The sequence below is a fragment of the Jaculus jaculus genome, chromosome 7 (genome assembly GCF_020740685.1).
Source record: "Jaculus jaculus isolate mJacJac1 chromosome 7, mJacJac1.mat.Y.cur, whole genome shotgun sequence".
Lineage (NCBI taxonomy): Eukaryota > Metazoa > Chordata > Mammalia > Rodentia > Dipodidae > Jaculus > Jaculus jaculus.
This window is the reverse complement of record NC_059108.1, coordinates 121,365,791-121,388,881: the sequence shown is the minus strand read 5'-3', so window position 1 is coordinate 121,388,881 and position 23,091 is coordinate 121,365,791. Positions and strand designations below refer to the sequence as shown.

Genomic DNA, 23,091 nt, shown 5'->3' with positions numbered 1-23,091 from the left:
TGAATAAATTCACACATCTTCTCAAGCAAATCAGCCAGTAATCATTTTTCCTGCCCACACTTACAACATCAGCTACTAGCCCTGTGATCATCAATCTTTCATGGAGATCACCATTCTTTCTAGAAAGAAACTATTCCATCAAACTTCACTAAATGTAACAGAAATTATTAGAAAAGAAGAAATTATTCTACAATAAATTAGCTCTCAGTTATAACTCTTAAAAAAGTTAAAACCAATAATCAATTTTTAGATTATACTTATTAGTGAAATCAAATACTCACAAAGAAGGATCTTGAACAAGATCCTTGAGATTTATTCCACTGCGATCTTCTGCAAGATTCCTGAAGCAGCTATCACTCACTAAACAAAAAAGGAGGAAAGAGAAGAAAACTTTGTTTACATTTCATTCTAGTTAGTGCTGGCCAAAATTAATTTTGAAATAAACTTTGACTTTTATATTTATTTTCTAAACAACAGTATTGGTTGACTTTTTTTTTAGCCTGCTAAATTTTTCACTGTATCATAATAAATATTCAATAATAAAACAGACATTGCAATGAAAATAACTAGGTAAGGCACATAAACTGTACAAAAACATAATGTACAAAATAATATACATGTAGGTTAAAATTTCATTCTTACTTGTATAAGACTAATTTACTAACATATGGTGGCAAATCCCTGTTCCCACAACACCTCCATAAAGGGTTTCTCCTCCCATCATATTTATTTTAAACAGTAGGGAGCAATAAAAAAAGCATAAATAAAACTAGCAGAATAGTATTATATTTTTAGGTAATTCCAGTTGGCTGATTGTTTTGGTTTCTTGGATTATTTTCCTTTGTGATAAAGGCTACTGATCAAAAAAGAAACACACTCCTAGGAAAGAGTAAAATCACTGGACCTCTCGGTGTTTGCAGATTAGCATGATATTCTGGAATCTAGTGGAATGCAAAGTAAAGTTGGGAAGATGAAGACTAATTTAGGATTAAAAAGAATATTTATATCCTTTCCTATTCTTCCAATAAGATTAATACTTGTATATGATAAAAATTTTAAGTATGAGAATAAATTATGATCAATAAAATAAAAAACTAGGGAAATGATTTTTTGTTTTTATTTAAATATTTTTATTTATTGTTTTAAAGGAAGGGGGGAAGGAAGGAGAAAGTGAGAGAGAATGGACATGCCGGAGTCTCTTGCCTCCACAAATGAACTCCAAATGTATGTGCCACTTTGTACATCTGGCTTTACATGGGTACTAGGGAATGAACCCTGGCTTTTAGGCTTTGCAAGAAAGCACCTTCTGGGCTGGAGAGATGGCTTAGCAGTTAAGCACTTGCCTGTGAAGCCTAAGGACCCCGGTTCGAGGCTCAATTCCCCAGGACCCACGTTAGCCAGATGCACAAGAGGACCCATGCGTCTGGAGTTCGTTTGCAGTGGCTGGAAGCCCTGGCACACCCATCCCCTCCCTCTCTCTCTCTCTCTCTCTCTCTCTCTGCCTCTTTCTCTCTCTGTCACTCTCAAGTAAATAAATAATAATGAATCAAAAAATATTTTTTTTAAAAAAAGAAAGTACCTTCATTGTTGAGTTACCTCTTCAGCCCCAAGGAAAACTATTTAACATGAGGTAATGAAAACAGATTCAAAGAGGAAAAGTTAAAAGAATTAAAATATATAAAAAATGAAATAACTTTAGAAATGAAATGTACAACATGAAAAAAAGTTGAATTTCTTAGTCAACACAGTAAAACCTAGGATTACTGAACTTAAAGAAAGATCAGCTGAAAATGTCTAAACTGAGGGCTAGAGAGATGGATTAGCACTTAAGGAAAGTACCTGGGAAGCCTAAGGACACAAGTTCCATTCTTCAGTACCTAAATAAGACAGATGCACAAGGTGGTGCATACATCTGGAGTTAGTTTACAGTGGCGACAGGCCTTAGGGTGCCTATTCTCCACCTCTTTAATAGGCAAATAAATAAATAAAAATAAAGTCTAAACTGAAACAGAGCAGTGAAAGAAAGGCATAAACAGAGCATGAGCCATGTGGGAATCAAACAGTGAAACATATAGGTAATTGCAGTCATTATAAGCTGGAGAGATTTAAAGAGCCATACTTTCAAAAAATTTAAAAATAGCTGTGAATATCAGAAAATTGATTCACTAGATTAAGTAGACTTATGAAGAATATCAGACTAGATAAACAAAATAAAGTTTTCAGCTAGCAGTCTTAATTTTGGGGATGACAAGCCCTAGAAGTAAAGTACCATCAATATTGAAATCTGCCTATCATTCTGATTCCTGGGGTACATGTCCCCACATTACCCTCATGTTAGGAAGGGCTATCTTCTTGGAAGGGTTCAGCAACTTAAGCTACATTCTATTGTCTAAAACTTGAGAAAGCCTTCCAACCTAGCTAGACAATGGGATCTTAGAAGTACAGAAGTATCTGTTTGTTTGTTTTTTCCTAGACCAATGCCTACAATGAGTGGCTCTAGATAATCAATATGCAGAAAGTACTGGTTCTGGAATCTTTTACCACAAAGTCAGGGCTGCAAGGATAGGGAGAATCTATGAGAAAGGGAGTGGGAAAAGGGAGTTGACATAAAAATGGAACTGTATACAACTAGGTATGTTTTAATATCCCAAAGCAAGACAGCCCAACAAAGAAATAAACTATCATTTTGTCTGAGAAACTTTTGATGTCTTTATCACGAAACATTTTCCATAATAGTCCTACTTTGCTTCTTTTATATTAGCAATATTTGTGAATATAAACAGTCAATTGCGGGGCTGGAGAGATGGCTTAGCGGTTAAGCGCTTGTCTGTGAAGCCTAAGGACTCCGGTTTGAGGCTCGATTCTCCAGCACCCATGTCAGCCAGATGCACGAGGGGGCGCAAACATCTAGAATTCGTCTGCAGTGGCTGGAAGCCCTGGCGCGCCCATTCTCTCTTTACCTCTTTCTCTGCCTGTCGCTTTCAAATAAATAAATAAAAATAAACCAAAAAAATTTAAAAAAAAAACAGTCAATTGTGCAAGCAATGTTTTTAAATGTTTGGTGTGGAGGACCCAAGAGAGAAACCTTCAAAGGAGACACAGTACGATTCAAAGCTGTTTTCAAAGACAAATTATGGTCTCAAGAAAACAATGGAAGAATGTTTAAAATGCTGAAGAAAAACTGCAACGCTAATGACCTTGATAAATATCCATCTACAAATATAGGAAACATAAAAATAATTTATATACATGACACTTCTCTTTATATGAGTGATTCATTACTTGCTATTTCAGTTGAGTAGCTTCATTCCATGTTTTGTACTGCTCTTTCTTTCTTTCTTTTATTTTATTTTTATTTATTTATTTGAGAGAGAAAGAGAGAAATACACAGGAAGGGAGAGAGAGAGAGAGAAAAAAAAAAAAAAAAAAAGAAAATGGGCACACCAGGGCCTCCAGCCACAGCAAATGAACTCCAAATGTGTGTATCCCCTTGTGAATCTGGCTTATGTGGGTCCTGGGGAGTTGAGTCTGGATCCTATGGCTTTGCAGGCAAGCATCTTAACCGCTAAGCCACCTCTCTAGCCCCTGGACTGCCCTTTCTAATCTATGTAAGTAGCAAGAAAAATATAATACTTGATTTGATCCTTATAACACCTATTATTATTTTACTTAGATTTTATAGTCTCTTAGGAAAGAGGGGAAATAGGTATAAATTTAATAATGTTTACAGAAATATTTATTGTTATATATCATTTAGAATTGCCTATGACAGACATAATTAATTTTTTTGCAAAATACATTTTTTTTAAAAAGTCTAGCTTCATTGGCAATTTTGGCGAGTCTTCCCACCTGCAAACTTGTGTGCCTAACACATATGAACACCTATACACAAATGCCACACATGCATACATAAGCCACCACCTCCACCCCTACAAAAAAAAAATCCTCTAAAGGCTCCAATGGATAAGAAGACAATTAAGCTAGAACAAATGGGCAACTTATGTGAGGGATGGAAATTCTAACAACCAAGAGAAATGCCAGACACCAAAATGCTTTGGCAGAAAGGATGCATGTCTGGGAGACTTAGTAGGTTGGATATAATAAACAAAAATCTCTTACCTTGAAAATATATTAGCAGACACATTCAAGACTAATAAGTAAAGAGAGCAATGAGAACCAAGACTGAAAGTGGAGAGAAACTCTCTGAAACCAAGAACTGAGGACAGCTACCAAAAATGTAATATAGGTGGAGAGATGGCTTAGCAATTAAGGCATTTGCCTGAGAAGCCTAAGAACCCATGTTCTATTCCCTAGTATCCATGTAAACCAGATGCACAAGGTGGCACATATGTTTGGAGTTCATCTGCAATGGCTGGAGGCCCTGGCATGTCCATTCTGTCCCTCATTACCTCCCTCACCCCCCTCTCCAATAAATTAGATATATATATAAAATACATGGTATGTCAGAATGGTAGGGATAAAGGAGCAGAAAACAATGGTTAATACTAATTACTTAGATTTTCACAAAACAAATGTGAGAAGTTCAAAGAAATATCAAGAAGGATAAATACCCAAAATACTGTATGTACAATGTCATATAATTTTAGAAAATCAAATAAAAAGGAAAAAAAAACCTTAAAAGGATTCCTACAGAGAAACAAAGATAATTCCACTTAACTTCCCAGAAATAATATAAAACATGGAGAGAATATTTTATTATAATGAAAATAACCATTTTGGTAAAACAAAACCAAAGGGAAAAAGCAAGTGGTCTTATAAACAATGGCTTTAATCCCAGCACTAGTGAGTTTGAGGTCAGCTTGGGACTAGTGAATGCCAGGAGGTCAGTGTGGGCTAGAGTGAGACCTTACCTTGACAAAAAAAAAAAAACAAAAAACAAAACAAAACAAAAAAAACCCACAATAAATAAATAAAAACATTTGGAAGAAACCCTTACTTAATACAGAAAAGAATGAAATACAATAACCTTTGTACATTTATAGAAGTATTTTAGACTAGGTTTAATTTTCCTATTTATAACTTATAATATGCACTTTAGTCCTTGCCTATAAATAACTAAACATTCTAGATGCTCTAAAATTATCTGAGTACAGAAAAATACCTCAAGAAAATAAGGATATTAGCTAAAAATTAACAGTCAGTGAAGATAATACTGCCTTTCCTATATCTACCACATTACTCAAAGAATACTGGCAGAATAGTTAGTACCATCTAGGCAGTAGATTAAAACTTTTTCTCAAAAAGAACAAAATGTCTTAAGAGAACATACTATAAGGTAGTGTTGGGTTTCAACAAAACAATTGGATGCCTACCTAATAGCCATTTTATAAAAGTCTTCTACTACATTATAAAATGTGTCACACCATGAAGAAAAGGGAAGATATTTTTGTTGCCTCCCTATTTAATATAAATCAATAAACACAAGAATCATAGCCATATGAAGCTTGCATCATGAAAAACATAAATGAAATTAAATACACAAACCTTGGAGAAAAACATAAGCAAAGCAAGAAACAGAAAAATCTTTTAAAAATTATATTTTTGACATGCTGCATGCTTGAAACAAGAACAGGAAATTATTTTACAAAAAATAAGAATTCTGGGTATTAAAAGTGTGAGTGAACTGTAAAATGCAACGTTTTTGAAAAATAAGTTGGGCTGGAGAGATGGCTTAGCGGTTAAACACTTGCCTATGAAGCCTAAGGACCCTGGTTCGAGGCTCAGTTCCCCAGGTCCCACGTTAGCCAGATACACAAGGGGGCGCACTCGTCTGGAGTTCGTTTGCAGAGGCTGGAAGCCCTGGCGCGCCCATTCTCTCTCTCTCCCTCTATCTGTCTTTCTCTCTGTGTCTGTCGCTCTCAAATAAATAAATAAAATTTAAAAAAAAAGAAAAATAAGTCAAAGAAAACAAAGTACGAGGAACCTGAACAAAATGACAAAAATAAAGATCGACAATAGGATAGAAAAGCTATTAAATTAGAGAATAGCCTGAGAAACGGGGGGAGGGGAGAGGAGGAGGAGACAAGTTGTGTAGCCTGTATGTAATGGCTTCAGCGTGGGAACCGTGTGGTCCTTTATGCTGGACGTCTATTGTTGCTACACTGGGTTACGATGCAGCGAGGTGGCCATGGTCATGGTCAGGGCAGCACAGCCTCCATCTCCCTGTTGAGTCTACTCAGTTTCATCAGAAATCAGGGCCTAAGCATCAACATAAATCACCCACTCTCTTAGTGGCAGGACCTTTGTTTCTGTAGCTTCTGGTTCCATACTGGAGGTGTATCTACAATTTGCTATTCTTATGCAAGTGAAATCAGTAGTTATAGCCACAAAATTCAGGAAAATACAGCACATTTAATTTGTAGGAATGCTAAGGTATTGCTTGCATATTGATGGGAAGACTGGCCTAAAAGGGGAAAAGAGAAACTTTCTGAATATATGAAGCATTCTAAGTATATTATGAAAGGAAACTGAGTTTCACATATGAACACAATTGTCGACTATTTATCTATTATCTCTGAAGTAGTATGTGTAAATTTTAGGACTTTGCATTCTCCACTCTGTAGTACATATTCTTTCACCCCTCCCAACTGGATACATTTTTTTAAAGTTAAAAAAAAAATCATTCAAAAAAAAAAAATCATTCCAAGCTCAAGAGAGCAAAAATAAGCTGCAGCCAGATTTGACACACATGCTATCTATCACCAGCCCCCAGGAACAAAAATGGCTTTCATTTTAAGCAACTGTGCTCATCAGCCCTTCCCACAGTTGGTGTTTGAGAGTTGTCTTTGGATCTGGAAAGTGGCTGCCACCCAGTGGACACTATCAGCTTTTTACTTATCTGAACCATCAGTGGAGCAAGCTCAAACATTTATGAGAAAGTCTATATACTACACAGAACCCGTTCAAAGTCGATTAAACAGCATTTCTCAAAGAAAACTTTATTCAAACATATTAGCTGAATACAGAGATTTTCTCCCATATCAAAACCATACCAAAGTGGGCTATCATGCATGTATCTATCAATGACTACAGTGTCAGCCTCAAAATGACTTATCACATTTCCTGGATGCAATCTGGAGAGTAAAGGGCAAATGCAAAGGGATAGTGGGATCACCAGGAGCAGTGCATAGACATTTTTCACTTAAACTTCTTGCTACTGGATTTAATTAAAGCCCCACAGTTGTTCCCCCTTCTATGTCGATTCTGTTATTTGGGCAATTCACCAGCTCAAGGGGCCTGCACATCACTGAAGCTTACCCTCAGACTTTATCACTTTACACAGCACCTGTGCCCAGCTTTCACTCCCTACAGAGGTTCTGGAAGAACTGTGACATCAACAACTGTATTCAAGAAAGTTATAAAAATTTGAGTCCATATACCCACAAATATCCACCGAACTACAAGCCTAAAAGTGAAAATAACTACGAGTAACCATTAATTACATAGACAAATCAAGTATGGGAAAGTAATGCACTGGCATAAACTGGCATAAATAAGTGAAATGAACTTCTATTCCACACAATGACAAGGGATAAAACTTAGGAGTACCATGCTGAGCAACAGAAGTTTCACACTAAGGACAGAGTTCCATTTGTATGGGAAGAATGAGACATACACCAAATACAAGGTTTAAAAACTTAACAATTTGTATAAGGATAGAAGACTGGATTGAAAGGGGAAAGAGAAACTTTCTGAATATTTGAAACAGTCTATGTATTATGAAGGGAAACAGAGTTTCACATATGCACGTAATTGTCAAGACTACTCAGCTATTTATCTGTCAAGTAGTATAGGTAAATCAACATGACAGAATTGACAATGAATGGAGAGTAAGAAGTATGGAATGGAAAAAAATCAAATAACAATGTCAAAATAGGGCAGGGAGGAAATCGCAATGGTAGAATGCTTGCCTGGCAAGCTAAAGGCCCTGGATTTGACCTCCTGTGTATGGGGATTCATCATAATGTAAACATCATTGTTTACTTTGCATATTCTTTAAAATGTAAATATAAAAGTTAAGAAAGGATAGGAGAAGTAATAAGTATGTAGGAGGACTACAGAGAAGGAAGAAAAGGAATGAGACTGCTCAAATTCCATTCCTAGGACTGCTATACACATCTGTAACCCCATTTCCATAGGGAAACAGAGACATGAGAATTCCAGAGTTTGCAGAATAAACAGCAAGTTCTGGGATCTGTAAGAAACTCTGGATCAAGTAAGAAGAGACAGAAGAGCAAGAGAGCTTCTAGCCAGAGCAGGTAAGCACACCCTACTGCAGGCAAGCACATAGGAAGTCAGATGGGTACAACATTCTGTAATAATTTTCTTGAGTATATTCTCTATGCCTCTGGTCTGGATTTCCTCTCTTTCTGGTATACCCGTGATCCAGATGTTTGGTCATTTTAGGGTATCCTAGTTCCCTTGTATTCTGTTCACATGAGTTTTTGAACTTAGCAAAGTTTTTGGCCTCCCAATGAATTTCTTCTGTCTTGTCTTCCAGCTCAGAGTTTCTGTCTTCCACATGAGTAACTCTGGTAGTGAGGGGTTACAGAGAGGTTTTTAAAAGTTCTATTTCACTTTTGTTTTCCATTGTGTTATTTTGCATTTCCATCTCTTTTTTGAGGTACAATTTCAGTTTGAGATCTGATTTTCTTAATGCTTCATGGAATTCATTCTTGTATTTGATCAAGTCTTCATTAAGCTTAATCAATTGGTTATTGAGATCTTCCATTTCAAGACTCACCTTCAATTCATTCATATCTCTTTTGAGAGTCTTACCATTTTCTTCAATCAAAAAATGGACACTTCTGGGCTGGAGAGATGGCTTAGTGGTTAATGTGTTTACCTGCAAAGCAAAAGGACTTTGGTTTGATTTCCCAGGACTCATGTAAGCCAGATGCACAAGGTGGCACATGCCATTGGAGTTCGTTTGCAGTGGCTGGACGCCTTGGTGTGCCATTTTTTCCTCTCTCTCTCAAGTAAATAAATAAAAATAAAATATTTTTAAAAATGGACACTTCTATCTGCTGTCTTCAAGAAACGCACCTCACCACTAAAGACAGGCACCTGCTCAGGGTGAAAGGACAGGAAACGATATTCTAAGCAAGTGAAAATAAGAAACAAACAGGTATTGCTATATTAATATCTGATAAAATAGACTTCTAACCAAAAGTAATCAAAAAGGAAAAAGAAAACCATTTCTCACTCATCAAGACAATGATCCAATATGAGAACATCACAATCATAAATTTATATGCACCAAACACAGGTGTACCAGAGTTTATAAAACAAAACCTACTCAACAACAAAACAGAAATAAACCACCAACACCATCATAGTCAGAGACTTCAATACTCCACCATCATCAATAGACAAATCATCCAAGCAGAAAATCAACAGGGAAATAATAGAAGTCAGCAACACCATAGATCAACTAGACCTAAAGGACATCTATAGAACTTTCCACCTTAATTCTACAGAATACACATTCTTCTCAGCAGGCCATGGAACCTTCTCCAAAATAGACCATATGTTAGGCCATAAACCATGCCTCCACAAATTTAGGAAAACAGAAGTAACTTCCTGCATCATATCAGATCACAATGCTTTAAAGCTAGTTAATAAGAGATGCATCAATAACTCCACCAGTTCCTGGAGACTGAACAAAACACTTTTAAAGAATGAATAAGTTGTGGAAGAAATTTTAAAAAATTGTAGAATTTCTAGAATTGAATGATAATGAAAACATATCTTACCTAAAGTTATGAGACACAATGAAGGCAGTGCTAAGTAGAAAATTCATAGTGCTAAATGCCTTCATAACAACGATGGAGAGGTCCAAAATTAATAACCTAACCAGCCACCTAAATGCATTAAAAAAAAACAAGAATAAACCAACACTAAGAGCTCCAAACAGAAAGAAATAATCAAGATCGCAGCAGAACTAATGAATTGGAAACTAAGAAAACGATTTTAAAAAATTGATGAAATGAAGAGCTGATTTTTTGAAAAAATAAACAAGATTGATAAGCAAAAAGAGAGAGAGAGATCTCAAATTAATAAAATTAGAAATGAAAATCAAACAACCCACTCCAAAATTGGGGCAGAGAACTGAATAGGGAGTTCTCAGAGGAAGAATTACAAATGGCTAACACACACCTAAGAAAATGTTCAACATCCCTAACCATTAGGGAAATGCAAATTAAAACAACTATGAAGTTCCACCTTACTCCAGTAAGCACGGCAATCACTAAAAAAATCAAATGACAACAAATGTCGGCAAGAATGTGGGGAAAGAGGAGCCCTCATCCACTGTTGGTGGGACTTAAACTTGTACAGCTAGACCCAGTTTTTCCTGTACTGGGCATTTATCGTAAATGCTCTATGCCTCACTACAGAGTTAATCTACTCAACCATGTTTATACCTTCTCAATTTATTATAGGTAAGAACTGGAGTCAACCCAGGTGCCCATTATTGGATGAATGGATAACGAAGCTGTGGTACATTTACACAATAGAATTCTACTCAGCAACAAGAGAAAATGATACAGTGAAATTTGTAGAAAAATGGACAGACTTGGAACACATCATACTAAGCAAACTCACACAATCACAGAAAGACAAATGCCGCATGGTCTCAATTGAAGGCCCAGACAATAGAGATGAAAGGGGTTTAGGGGGAGGAGAAGAGGAGATTGGGGAAAAACACAAAACTAAATCCAAAATGAACTGGTACAATGGAAATCTTTATCCTTGGAGATAGACTAAAAGATATACCTCAAAAAGAGTAAGGGGGGCACCTGAAAAGAAGGGCTCCCTGCAGAGGGTGGGATGAAGCCTAAGCTTAAAAAAAAAAATTTTTTTTTTTTGTCTTTTGCCTCTAGAGGGTGGGATAAAGCCTAAACTTAATTTTTATTTATTTATTTTTTTTGGTCTCTGGCCTGTAACTTGCAGTATCAGAAATCAGTTGCTACCCACAACGAGCTGTTAGTTGGAGAGACCTATGAAGTTCCAAAAACAAAACAGGTTTCTGTCAAAGCACTTGGTTACCTACCTGAGACACAAGCTAAGACCCTATTGCTATGAACACCATATGCTGCTGACACAGAGCATGGAGACACCTGGCTGGAATCCAGAAGAGAGCCCGTCCCCAGACAGCCTGTCAAGTGCTGGAATGTGCTACATGAGCTGCTGGGGGACAATGGCCAACAATGGTCTGAGCAGCCAGAGGTCTCAGCTACTCAGAAGCAAACACCCTGACCGGAAGTGCACACCAGGGAAATAGTAGCACACAGCTTTGGTGGGTAGCCAATAACTTCATGATTGGCTGAGAGATTCACTCAGTGTAAAGGAAACCATATCCAGAATTGGGAAACAGATCAGAATTCTATAGAGACAAAGATTATGCTTTCCAGCATCAAGTATTCACTAGTCTTTGGCCAAAAGAGGGGTTACATACATCAAATTCTCCCTAAATTAATATCCCATTTAAACTTTGCTGACTTCACTCTCCACTGGAGAATCTGTTCTTTTTCAGAAGATGGGGAGACCCGAGGAGATAAACTACTCCTCTCACTTCAGCCAAGCCACAGCTGAACCCACAGAGGAATTGGGAAGATGAGCAAGAGCACTGCTTCCATGCTGAACCTGATAACCAATGCCAGGGTGTAGGAGACAGACCCTGAGGACACTCAACACCTACCAAAGCAGAGATCCAGAGGCTCCTAAGAGCTCTTAGCTGGCGTAGACTTAAATTCACCCACCATGGCTCAGGGAATTTTGCGAGAGAGGGGGAGGAAAGACTATATGAGCCACAGGTTAAGACATCATGCCCAGAGGCATTCTATCCCCCCTAAAATAACTGACTGCTGCTCCCACAATACATAACCTACAACCCCATAGGAAATACCTGCAAACCCACTGAGAGGGGCCCTCAATGTTATGGGGACATGGATGGGGGAAAGGAGGGCACCAACATTTGACGCATCCATATGAAATATGTTGTCGATAATAATAAAAGAAAAAAATTAATAATTGTAAAAATAGATGAAAGATGATAGCAATAGAAAAAAGACAAAATACAAAAAATGTTAGGCCACAAAAAATACAAGAACCGATATGGAATTATCCTACATACTCAGGAATGAGACTAAGAAGCTAAAAACCAAACTTTAGACACTCAACAGTAACAAAAAGAATAGTAAGGAAGCAATACAACATCCCTGGAACCAATATTACCTAACAGGGCAGTGTCAGAGAGCATGAGAAGCCCAGGACACGGAAGTTTGGGTTAATGTTTGATGGCTACGATTTCAAACCAGCAAGTATCAAGTGATGCAGCTTTGAAGATGTCTGGGCATTGAACTTCTCCTTAGCATAATGTAATACTGAGAAAACAAACTACAAACAAACAATTTTGAAGCCAATTTGAAATCTGATGCCAACTTCCTAAAGACAGAGGCTGGGAAGTACTAATCTACAACTTGAAGTGTCAATCCAATTAATGTTAGAATTTCAGTTTGAGATGATTTTAAACTATTTTAAAATATCCTTGCTATGAAACTGATACTAAAGTTTAAGCAAGTACTTCAAAAAAACACAAACTACCCCAAATAGAAATGAGGTTGTTTTCTATGCCTTTTGTAGAAATGTTGCTAAATCAAAGTTATTTCATTCAATGAATTCTATTTTTAAGCCCCCTCCTCTGTGGCTATGGAAATTAAAATGAGGAAACAAACTTTACTTAACAAAAGACACAGGTGTCCTCACATAACTTGTCAAAATAAAAACAAAATGGGAAGAAATAAATACGTAACTAAATTACTAGTAAACATCACCCGGCATGTTCTTGACATTGTGGATTTGTTCATCTGGAAAATTTTCTATTAAAGGTTAAATTCACATGTGTCAAAGCTACTTTTATCTTAAGAAGGGCTTTCTAACTGGCAAAGATATTTAATCAATTATTTTTTAAGTTATCTTCAGGAAGAACTCTATGGAGTTAGTTTAGCCAAAATCTCTTCTGTCTGTCCAACCAGGTCATGGTTATAAATTTTCGCCATCTCGCTCATTCTGAACCTCGAGCTGACCCCTATTCTCTCTCCTTCATAGTAAAATCCCACCTCAATGGCCCCTTGACCTAAATCCTGAATAGTCTACCTCACATGCCTAGCAGGTATCAATTTTTTCTTAACATAAGGGCAAACAACCATTATACATCTAATTTTTATGTTTTTATTTATTTACAAGGAGGGAGGGGAGAGAGGTAGGGAAGAAAGGAGGGAGGGAAAGAGAGAATGGACACACCAGGGCCTCCAGCTTCTATAAATGATTTCCAGATACATGTGCCACCTTGTGCATCTGGCTTTGCATGGGTCCTGGGGCCTAAAACTCAAGTCATACGGCTTTGCAGGCAAGTGTCTTAACTGCTGAGCCATATCCCCAGCCCCCTTTATACATCTTAATAACAACAAAAAAGAGGCTCAAAATTAAATTATCTTAAACAGATGTAAGTAAACATAAATATAGCTACAAATTAGTCATTAATTGTTTCTTTATTGTGTACATTGTACGTCTGTATATGATGTGAAAGTGCACGAGTAAATGGACTATTTAAGCATGTGTATGATGTGTGTGTACATACATAGCTGTGCACGTGCCACGATGCACATGTGGGGGTCTGAGGATAGCCCGGGAGTATCTGTCCTCTTCTTGTACCCTCCTGACAGCCCCTTGTTATTGTGTTTTTGCAGCGTTGCTTCCTGTGCATGAGCCTAGCTGGCCTGTGAGCTTCCAGGTTCTCCTGGTGCCATGAACCCTTGCCATAGGTGTGCTGGGATCACAGACACAGACACCATTTTGCATCTGGCTTTACATAGGTGCTGGGGAGTTGAACTCAGGCTGGCAGGCTTGTAAGCAAGCACCTTTAACTGCTGAGCTGTCTCCCTAGCCCCCTACTAGAATGAATTTTTGAAGTTGTGAAGTAAAATGTTTTCCTCAAATATTTTCTAAAAAGAGAAACAACTGAATTTATATTTTAAATATATTTCAATTATAGCCACAAACCAGATTTCATTCAGTGGAATTTATTCTACAACCTAGAATCTCCAAACAGATTAACTACAACATGTTTTGAGTTTTGATCTTGTTACTCTCACGGATTCTTTTTGGCTTTGCTTTGCGAGACGCTGTCTCACGCAGCCCAGGCTGGACTCGGACTCACTGCGTCGTCAGGGAGGACCTTGAGCTCCTGATCCTGCAGCCTCCACTTTGCAAGTGCCAGGACGGCTAAACTCCACTAACATTTTGCTTTTCAGTGGACTCACAGTAGAAGCTCTCGGAGAGGCAAAGCCTGCATGTCGTGGTAATCTATCCCTGATGTGTTCCTTTGGTGTCTTTCATAAGTAAAACTTCGACGTACCCTGTAGCTGCTTCTTTGTTGTCTTAGTGTGCTGACTCGTCACAGCAACAGTCGGGCAGTTGCTCATGTTGTAGAAAACACACAATGAGAAGACACTGACAGTTAGGTGCTTTGTCCCGGCTTTCTTACCGTCTTTGTTTAAAGGACTTTCTTCAAAAGTTTCCAGATCCTGCTAGTGCTTTGGAGCTTCAAACACCAAGGCAAGAGTGATCTTTCTGGGAACCACCTCTCTCATTTGTTATTTTATTTATTGTTACGATAACCAGTTTGAAAACACTGAAATAAGCATCCACAATGCAACTCAGACCAGATTATCACTTTCTTTCCCCTACTCCCTTGATCTCTTAACAGGAATGACCCTTCACCATACTCTCTTTATAATTTTTTATTTAAACTATATTTAGTGTATTATGAGCATAGCTAACCTGCTCTTTCTTTCAATTTGTATGGACTATCTTTTTTCCATCACTTCACTTTCAGCCTACCTATGTAATTAAAAGTTAAGTGTTTCTTATAGGCAGGGTACAGCTATATCCGAAATTTAAATCTATATATTTTGATAGGAGAATTTAACCCACAGATACTTACGTAAGACATATTATATATGAGTTACAGCTTATGTAAGATACAGTATGATTGTAACAAGTCCCTTTAAACTGATTAACTTCAATCACACACAGAAGCTATACACTTTTACTCACTCTCCACAATTTGTTTTAAATATCACAATTTACAATTTTGATGTATTTACTCCTCAGGAAATTATTAAAGCTATAATTATATGCAACAGTTATGTTTTAATCTTCAAACAAAAGACATACTACGTTTATATACTTAGAGTATTTTATATACAACAAAAATGTATTATATATTTATATATTATATACTTCCTTTTAAATATTAAATTCTATATTCTATACCTCTAAATGCTTTCCTGTTTCTAAGTAACATCTTTTTCTTTCCTCATGAAAAATTCCATTCAGCACTTTTTTGTTAGATCCTATAGTGAATTTTCTCAGTATTTCTTTTTCTGGGGTAATAGCTCCCTCTCATTTTTGATAGTATTGTCAGTAATCTTGGTGATAGGTTTTTATTTTGTTTGTTTGTTTCTTAACGAGTTCCTTGGGTTCTATTGTGGCCTGCAAGGATTCTGCTGAGAAATCCAATTCCTGTACTGCAGTTATGCTCATGTAATATACTTCTTTTCTCTGGCTCCTTTGGGGATCTATTTTCTTTCATTTTCAATGCTTTATTATAACATGTTGCCATAGTTAATCTGCACTGTCAACTTGACAGATTTAGAATCACCATAGAAACACACTTCTATGCATGCCTGTGAATGAGTTTTCAGACTGGTTTAGTTGATCAGGGAAGAAAACCCTGAGTGTGGGCAGCATTGTACCCATGGCGTAAGATCCCAGACTGAATAAAAAGGAGAGTGAGGTGAGCAACGGCATTCACCTCCACTTGCGTCTGACTACAACCGTCTCATGCTTTATTGCCACACCCTCGCTGCCATGATGAAACTTGCCCTAAACTGTGACCCAAAACAAACCTTTCCTGAAATTGCTTTTATCACGTACTTTGTCATAGCAGCATTATTTTGCTGTGGTTGTTTTCATTCTGAGCCTCACTAGAGGATATTAACCTTCCTCTATGTGGATATTTATATCTTTCTCTAGATTTAAGACTTTTGTTAATTCTTTAAGTATGTTTACTGCTCTATTCTCTTTATTTGTTTCATACCACATTTATTACTTTGCTTGGTGGTAGTATAATTCCCGTGGTCTTTCTCATTTAGTTTTTTTCTTTGTGTTCCTCTAACTAGATACTTTCTAATTGCTTTCTTTGTACAGGCTGATTCTTCTCAAGTATCTCAAGTATCCTGCTGAAGATTTCTATGGATATCTTCAGTTCAGACATTGTATTCTTCAGTTCCAAACTTTGCTTGGTAGCTTTTCCTACTTTCTCTTTACTGAACTCCTCATTTTGATCAGTGTTTTCTGGGCTTCAATTAACTGTCCATCTTTCTCTCTTATAGCATAGTGTGCTTCTTTAAGATTTTTTTTCCCCTGAATTCTTTCTTAAGAAGTCCATAAATATAAATTTCTTCATAGACAGTTTCAGATGTTCTATTTCCTTTATTTAGAGACTTCTTCTTTCCCTGATATTACATTTGTAGCTTTGCACTGGTGTCTACCTGTGGCACTTTGTTTGTAGAAACCCTCCCTGCCCCCCATAGCCACATGTGTCTTCCATACTCCGTCCCCAGCTGGTGGCAGTTTGGGAGATGGAACCTTACTGGAGGAGGTGTGTCCCTGGGGAAAAACCTAGAGGTTTATTAGCTCAGATCCAAGCCCAATATTCCACTCAGATGTGAGCTCAAGTCAGTCTTGCTTCTTTCTGCCAGCTGCTGTGGCAAGAAGCCTCTCCTCTACTGTTCTTTCCCAGCCATAATGAAGCTTCACTTCCATTCTATAAACCAAAAGAAACCTTATTTGCCCATCACTTGTTTTTGATCAAGTGTTTTGTTCTAGCAATGCGAATCTAACTACAACACTATTACCCATTTGAAGGAGTCATTTCAGTCTTTGTAGACTATCTTCAGCTGGGGAAAATCCTTCACTTGTCAACCTATCCAAAGATTCAGGGAAGAACACCTAGTCTCAACTGAAGGTAGGCTTGGTAATGAAATTCTTAAAGGGGATGGCCTAGGGTATGGTCATTAGGTGGGCAAACTTGATGCTTGGATTCATGGTGTTTTTAAGAGTCTAGATCCACTGAGAGAAACCGAAACTTTGATTCTACTGGGTTTTATCCTGGGTTGGAGGGGTAAGGAGCTTGGCAATGGATTCCACTAGTGAGGACCTGTTGTCCACTGTGGCAGGACTTTAAGCCTGTATCTAGAACGAACCCAGAGCCAAGGGCTGCAGAAGATGTCCTTGTCACCAAAGCAGGCTTGTAAATAATTAGGCTAAAATCTGGGGACTAGGAGGGATTTAGGTTTTTTACTGGAGCTGGGTTTAACTGGGGCTGAACTGTACAAATGTGAGCCCAGGGTTGGAGACTAAGACAAAGTCCAGATCTCCATTCCCTCTCCTTTCCCCAGGTGAAAAGGTATCATTTTCTGCACTGTGTTGCACAGTGTTGGGTAAGGGGTGGTGCAAGAAATGTGAAATTGTCTTTCTTTCCTCAATGTTTATTTCTATGCTACACCCAGATGCTATAATTTCACCTGGTCTCCTAGGTCTAATGAAAGTATTTTTGAGTGTGGATAGTCAGTCAAATTATATTTTTATGAGTGAGTGCTGAAATGACCTATTCTGGTATCTTGCTCACCCTTCTCTCTCTATTGGGCTTTTGACAGAGGATATAACCTCTACCTTTAGTTATACAGATTGAGAATTTGCTCAGGCATGGCACTGGCTCAAGTAACATCTAATGGAGGGCAGGTACTGTGTTGCCAAAGGTCACATTCCTCCACTTCCCCACATATATAGGCAGACAGGCAAGTAGTTAGGTAAGAACATTATCTGCCCTTATTCAGAATGAATGAAGTTTACTTATAGAGGAGCACAGAATATAAAGGCAAAAATTCAGAGAAAATCCAAATAAGATGACTAATTCCAAGTTACTAGTAACCCATGCCTCTAAAGTAGCCTTCAATGTATCCATTTTTTAAGTGCTTTCTGGGATAATAAGATAATTCAGTCTTATTCTAAGATTCCCTCCCCTTTTAAAGACCTAGGTTATATTATTACATACAAATAACTTTTGATGTGTAGCAAAGTTTCCAGTCTTTTTTTTTTTAAGCCCTTGAGCTAAAGAAACAAACTCTGTTTTGTTCTCAAATTCAAATGTTCTTCCTATTGGCTATGAAAGCCATTAAACTTCACCATTAAGTCAAGGTTTTAGACAAAACTTACAGATGTAGCTTACATGCTTGATATTTTGCTTATCTTTTTGCATATTCCATCATCTCAAGAGGGTAGAATTGGGAAGAAACCAACTGTTACTAGTTTGCATCTGTCATCCCCTAAAAGCCCATGTTTTGAAGGCTTAGTTCCAACCAATTGTGCAACTGGAAAGTTGTCAAGCAATGAACAACTAAGACTAGGAAAAAGCAGGTCTTCACAGCATTAGGAACATGCCTTCTTGCCAGGCCCCAGCTGCTACCGCAGTTTCTTTTGTCCCAAATCCTGGCCCTGAGACAGGCAGTTTTGATATGCCTTGCATTCCTTGCCGTGATGTACCACCGTGTCACACTTCCAAAATGAATGGGCTAATGCAGAGATTAACCTGAAAAATGAGCCATAATAAAACTTTTCTCTTTATAAGTTGATTATCTCAGATACATGTCTTAGTAACAGAAAGCTAGCTAATATTGCAGTGGAGCCAAAAATGTTTTGAGGGCTAGAGAGATTGCTTAACAATTAAGGTGACGGCCTGCGAAGACTAAGGACCCATGTTCAACTTTCCAGATCCCACGTAAGCCAGATACACAAGCTAATGCAAGTGCGTAAGGTTGCACATGCACACAAGACCACACATGTTTATTGTTCAATTGCAGTGGCTGGAGACCCTGGTGTGCCAATTCTCTCTCTCTCTCTCATAAAAAAAAATACAAAAAAAGGGCTGGAGGGATGGTTTAGTCATTAAGGCGCTTGCCTGTGAAGCCTAAGAACACATGTTCAAATCAAACACAAAGTGATACAAGCATGCAATGTCGCACATGCACACAAGGGGCACACATGTCTGGAGTTTGTTCACAGTGGCTGAGAGGTCCTGGCACATGCATTCTCTGTCTTTTTTCTTCTCCCTTCTCTCTCTCTTAAAAATAAAATAATTTAAAAATACAAAAAAATGTTTTACCACTTCAGGCATGATCATTAATATCTGGGACAATTTTTGTAGTGATTAAGTTTAGAAAATTCTTAGTTGAGCAAGTTCAAAACAAAGACAATTTTCTGTCCCATACCCTTTAATTTGGAAGAATCAAAAAAATGTTAACAGGGCTGGAGAGATGGCTTAGCGGTTAAGCGCTTGCCTGTGAAGCCTAAGGACCCTGGTTCGAGGCTTGATTCCCCAGGACCCACGTTGGCCAGATGCACAAGGGGGCGCATGCATCTGGAATTCGTCTGCAGTGGCTGGAGGCCCTGGCGCGACCTCTCTCTCTCTCTCTATCTCTCTCTCTCTCTCTCTCTCTCTCTCTCTGCCTCTTTCTCTGTCTGTTGCTCTCAAATAAGTAAATAAAAATAAACCAAAAAAAGAGCTTTAAAAAAAATGTTAACAGAGGGACTAGGGAGATGGTTCAGTGGTTAAAGATGGTTGCTTGCAAAGCCTGACAGCCTGGGTTTGATTCCCAAGTACCCATGAAAAGCTAGATGCAGAAAAGGACACACGTACCTACAGTTCAGTTTGTTTGCAGTGCCAGAAAGCCCTGACAGGCCCATTTCTTCTCTTTCATTCTCATTCATTTCCTCCTACCCATCCCCTTGCAAATAAAAATTTTTTTAAAAAGTTTTTTAAAAAAGGATGAATAGAAGTCTGACTGGATATCTTTCCATTATGTTAGTCAGAAACATTTCTGGGTAGGTTTTCTCTCTGCCTACGTAGTCTTTATTTCTCCCTCCTCACAAATCTATTATTAGCTTTCTGGTAGAGTCTAAATATGAAGTATCAATAAGAGTCATTTGCTTTAAGCCATTCATTTGACAAATGCCATCACAGTTAATAGTTATCAATTGCCATATTAAAAACTATAATATCCAAGAGTTATGAAAAAACCCTAAATACTGGGCTAGTCATCAATTATTTTTGGTCTTTAGTTTAATCCCAAGGGTCTTTTCAACTCTAAGTATTCTACAGTTTGAAATAAATTACCAGGTTTAATGCATTTTCAGTTCATTTAAACATATCATTATTGGTTCACTACATACACTTCCTGGATAAGCTGCTATAGTGAAGTAAGTTTCATTTCCTATCCACAGAGTATTAAGTTTTTTTAGGAAATGTCCAGAGGGAAATATCAGTTGGGAAACATGTGATGCCACCTACTGTTCAAACCATATGGTATTTAGATACTTAGGATGATGTTATGGGTTGCATCGTTAAATATCATCTAATCAGCTGGAGAGACTGCTTAGTGGTTAAGACACTTTCCTGCAAAGGCAAAGGACCCAGTTCCATTCTCCAGGACCCACATGAACCAGATGCACAAGGTGGCACATGCTCCAATTTCATTTGCAGCAGCTGGAGGCCCTGGTGTGCCTATTTTCTCTCTCTCTCTCTTTCTCTCTGCCTGTTTCTCTCTCTCTCCTTCCCCCCCCCCCAAATTAAAAAGAAAAAATCATCAAATCAGATAGAGAACTCTCCCTGTTTTAATCGTCTTGTGGACATTGCCAAAACACCATGTTGCAAATCAAAACGACCATCAATTTCCCTCATTTATTATATCCATAATACCAGGCAGTCTACCAAATTTGTTAATCCAGGAGGGAATAAAGTCAATTTTAAAGAGCAATACACTACTTCAACACTCGGTCCCCTCCTTTCAAAAGAGTCAGCATTTTTCCTGTTTTCCTAATGCCGAATAGCTGGCCCAATCTCAATGGTGCTAATCTCTCAAATAATTGCAACTAAAGCAGGTTATAGTCTCCAGCATGGCTTTCCTTTCTTTCTGTATGATATCCATCTGCTCACACCAATCCATTTGTTTTAATATAACCCTGCTCAAGTTCTCATCCCTCTCAAACTGTTTCCAGTTCAGTCCAGACAAAGCTGTTTCTTCTCCTCAAAAGCCAAGCCTTAGTTCTTTCTAAATTTAGGTCTTTCAATTCTCTGACCAGAATGGTTTATCAAGCTTTAAAAGTCCTTCCACATTCCTCCCAAAAATCAGTTCCAAATGGCCAAATCCCACAATCAGCTTTCTAGCATCTGCAACCCCACTCTTCGGGTACCAGTTTTCCTTTGCATTTACCTTGCTGTTGCTAGGACAAAGTTCCAGACCCAAAGCAGCTGATGGAAGGAACGTTTTATTCGGTTTAAAGTAGCTTTGGGAATCTTCATAATGGCAAGGCCTGGATATCACCTCTGCCACAGTAAGTGGAAAACAGCAGCAGGAGAGTGAGCTGACTAACACTGCCAAGCCAGGGGCTAATAAACTCAAGAGCCACCTCCAGTGACACAAGTCCTCCAGCAAGGCTCCATCTCCAAAACTGCTAATAGCTATGACTCAAGCATTCAGAACACATGAGTCTTGTGGTGACATGTGATCCAAATCATCACATTATCAGTGAATTATTACAATAAACAAAACAGAGCTTCCATAATCTAATCAATTCCCAAAAGCCAAATCTTTGAACACTGCTTGCAATAAGGATGGAGCCCTTAAGAGGGACACTTATTCTCATTAAGATGCCAAAACTGGCCTCAAAGCTGAAATCCTCTTACCTCAGCATCCTGAGTGGTAGGCATTATAGATGTGTGCCACCACATCTGACTATCCTTTTTAAAGTTTATTTATTGTAAAGTTACATCAGAAATAAAAATAAAATTTAAAACACTGCAAAAAAAACATGCAACTTGTGGCTGGAGGCCCTGGAGCGCCCATTCTCTCTCTTTCTCCCTCTTTCTCTCTCTGTCTGTTGCTCTCAAATAAATAAATAAAACAAAAAAAAATTAAAAAAAAACATACAACTTAATTAAGATGATGAAGCCCCTAAGGCAGTTATTATAGGTTAGTAATGTGACTATATGGACCAAGGTCATCAATGGTGTGAATATTGACAGTATCTGCCCTCTGGAATGTACACACCAGTGAAAAGTTTAACAATAAGTTTAAGGAACACTGGTAATTGCTGTTGACCTTTTAGCCAATGAATAAAGGTGAGAAGCCATCACTAAGTGCCTCAAATCTCTAAAAGCACATAGGTTTACAAAATAAGCCTAAAAGTCAGACCCTCAGGTAATGCTGAAGTCTTCTCCTGGGAGAACCTCACTATATGATGTTTGAACATACTCCTCCTGCTGGATAGTTTCCTTTGATTAAAGTTATTTTTCCTTCAGTATTAGCTTTTTAAATTTTGATTTGTCAAACTTCTCTACTTCAGAGAAGCCAGGCTTATCACTCACCTTGACTGAAAGAAATACTGAAGACTAGAGGGCTTAAGCAAGGCTGCCACTGCTATCACAACTGCTTGCTCAGGACCAGGTTCTGACTTCCATTTTTAATAGAGAGGCTTAGGTTTACAACAGTCTATGGGTAATATTCTCTCCATTTTATATATGTATACATATATATGTGTATGTATGTATGTACATTTACTTTTATTTATTTCAAGTCAAACTTTCTTACTTGTGAGAATGATATAAAGGTGCATGAGTCTTTATTTTCAAAGGGAGTTGATTTAAAATAACTAACATTAGGGCTGGGGAGACAGCTCAGCAGCTAAAAGGCACTTGTTTGCAAAACCTGCCTACATGGGTTGGCCAGGGGTTCAATTTCCCAGTACCTACGTAAAGCCAGATGCACAAAGTAGAACATGAGTCTGGAGTTTGTTTGCAGATGCCCTGGCATGCCCATTCATTTATATTTATATTCATATTATCTGTCCCTTTACAGATAAATAAATAAAATAATAAAAGTATAT

At 37.8% G+C, this 23,091-nt stretch overlaps 1 protein-coding gene across 10 annotated transcripts in view; it reads right to left on the bottom strand.

The window, feature by feature from the left end:
* Positions 1 to 23,091, bottom strand: part of Gphn (gephyrin) — a 450,651-nt gene that overhangs the window by 352,478 nt on the left and 75,082 nt on the right. For all 10 annotated transcript variants that reach the window (XM_045154682.1, XM_045154684.1, XM_045154685.1 and 7 more), the window contains exon 2: positions 282 to 360. In XM_045154682.1, the coding sequence (XP_045010617.1) occupies positions 282 to 360 (79 nt within the window). The remainder of the gene's footprint in view (positions 1 to 281; positions 361 to 23,091) is intronic.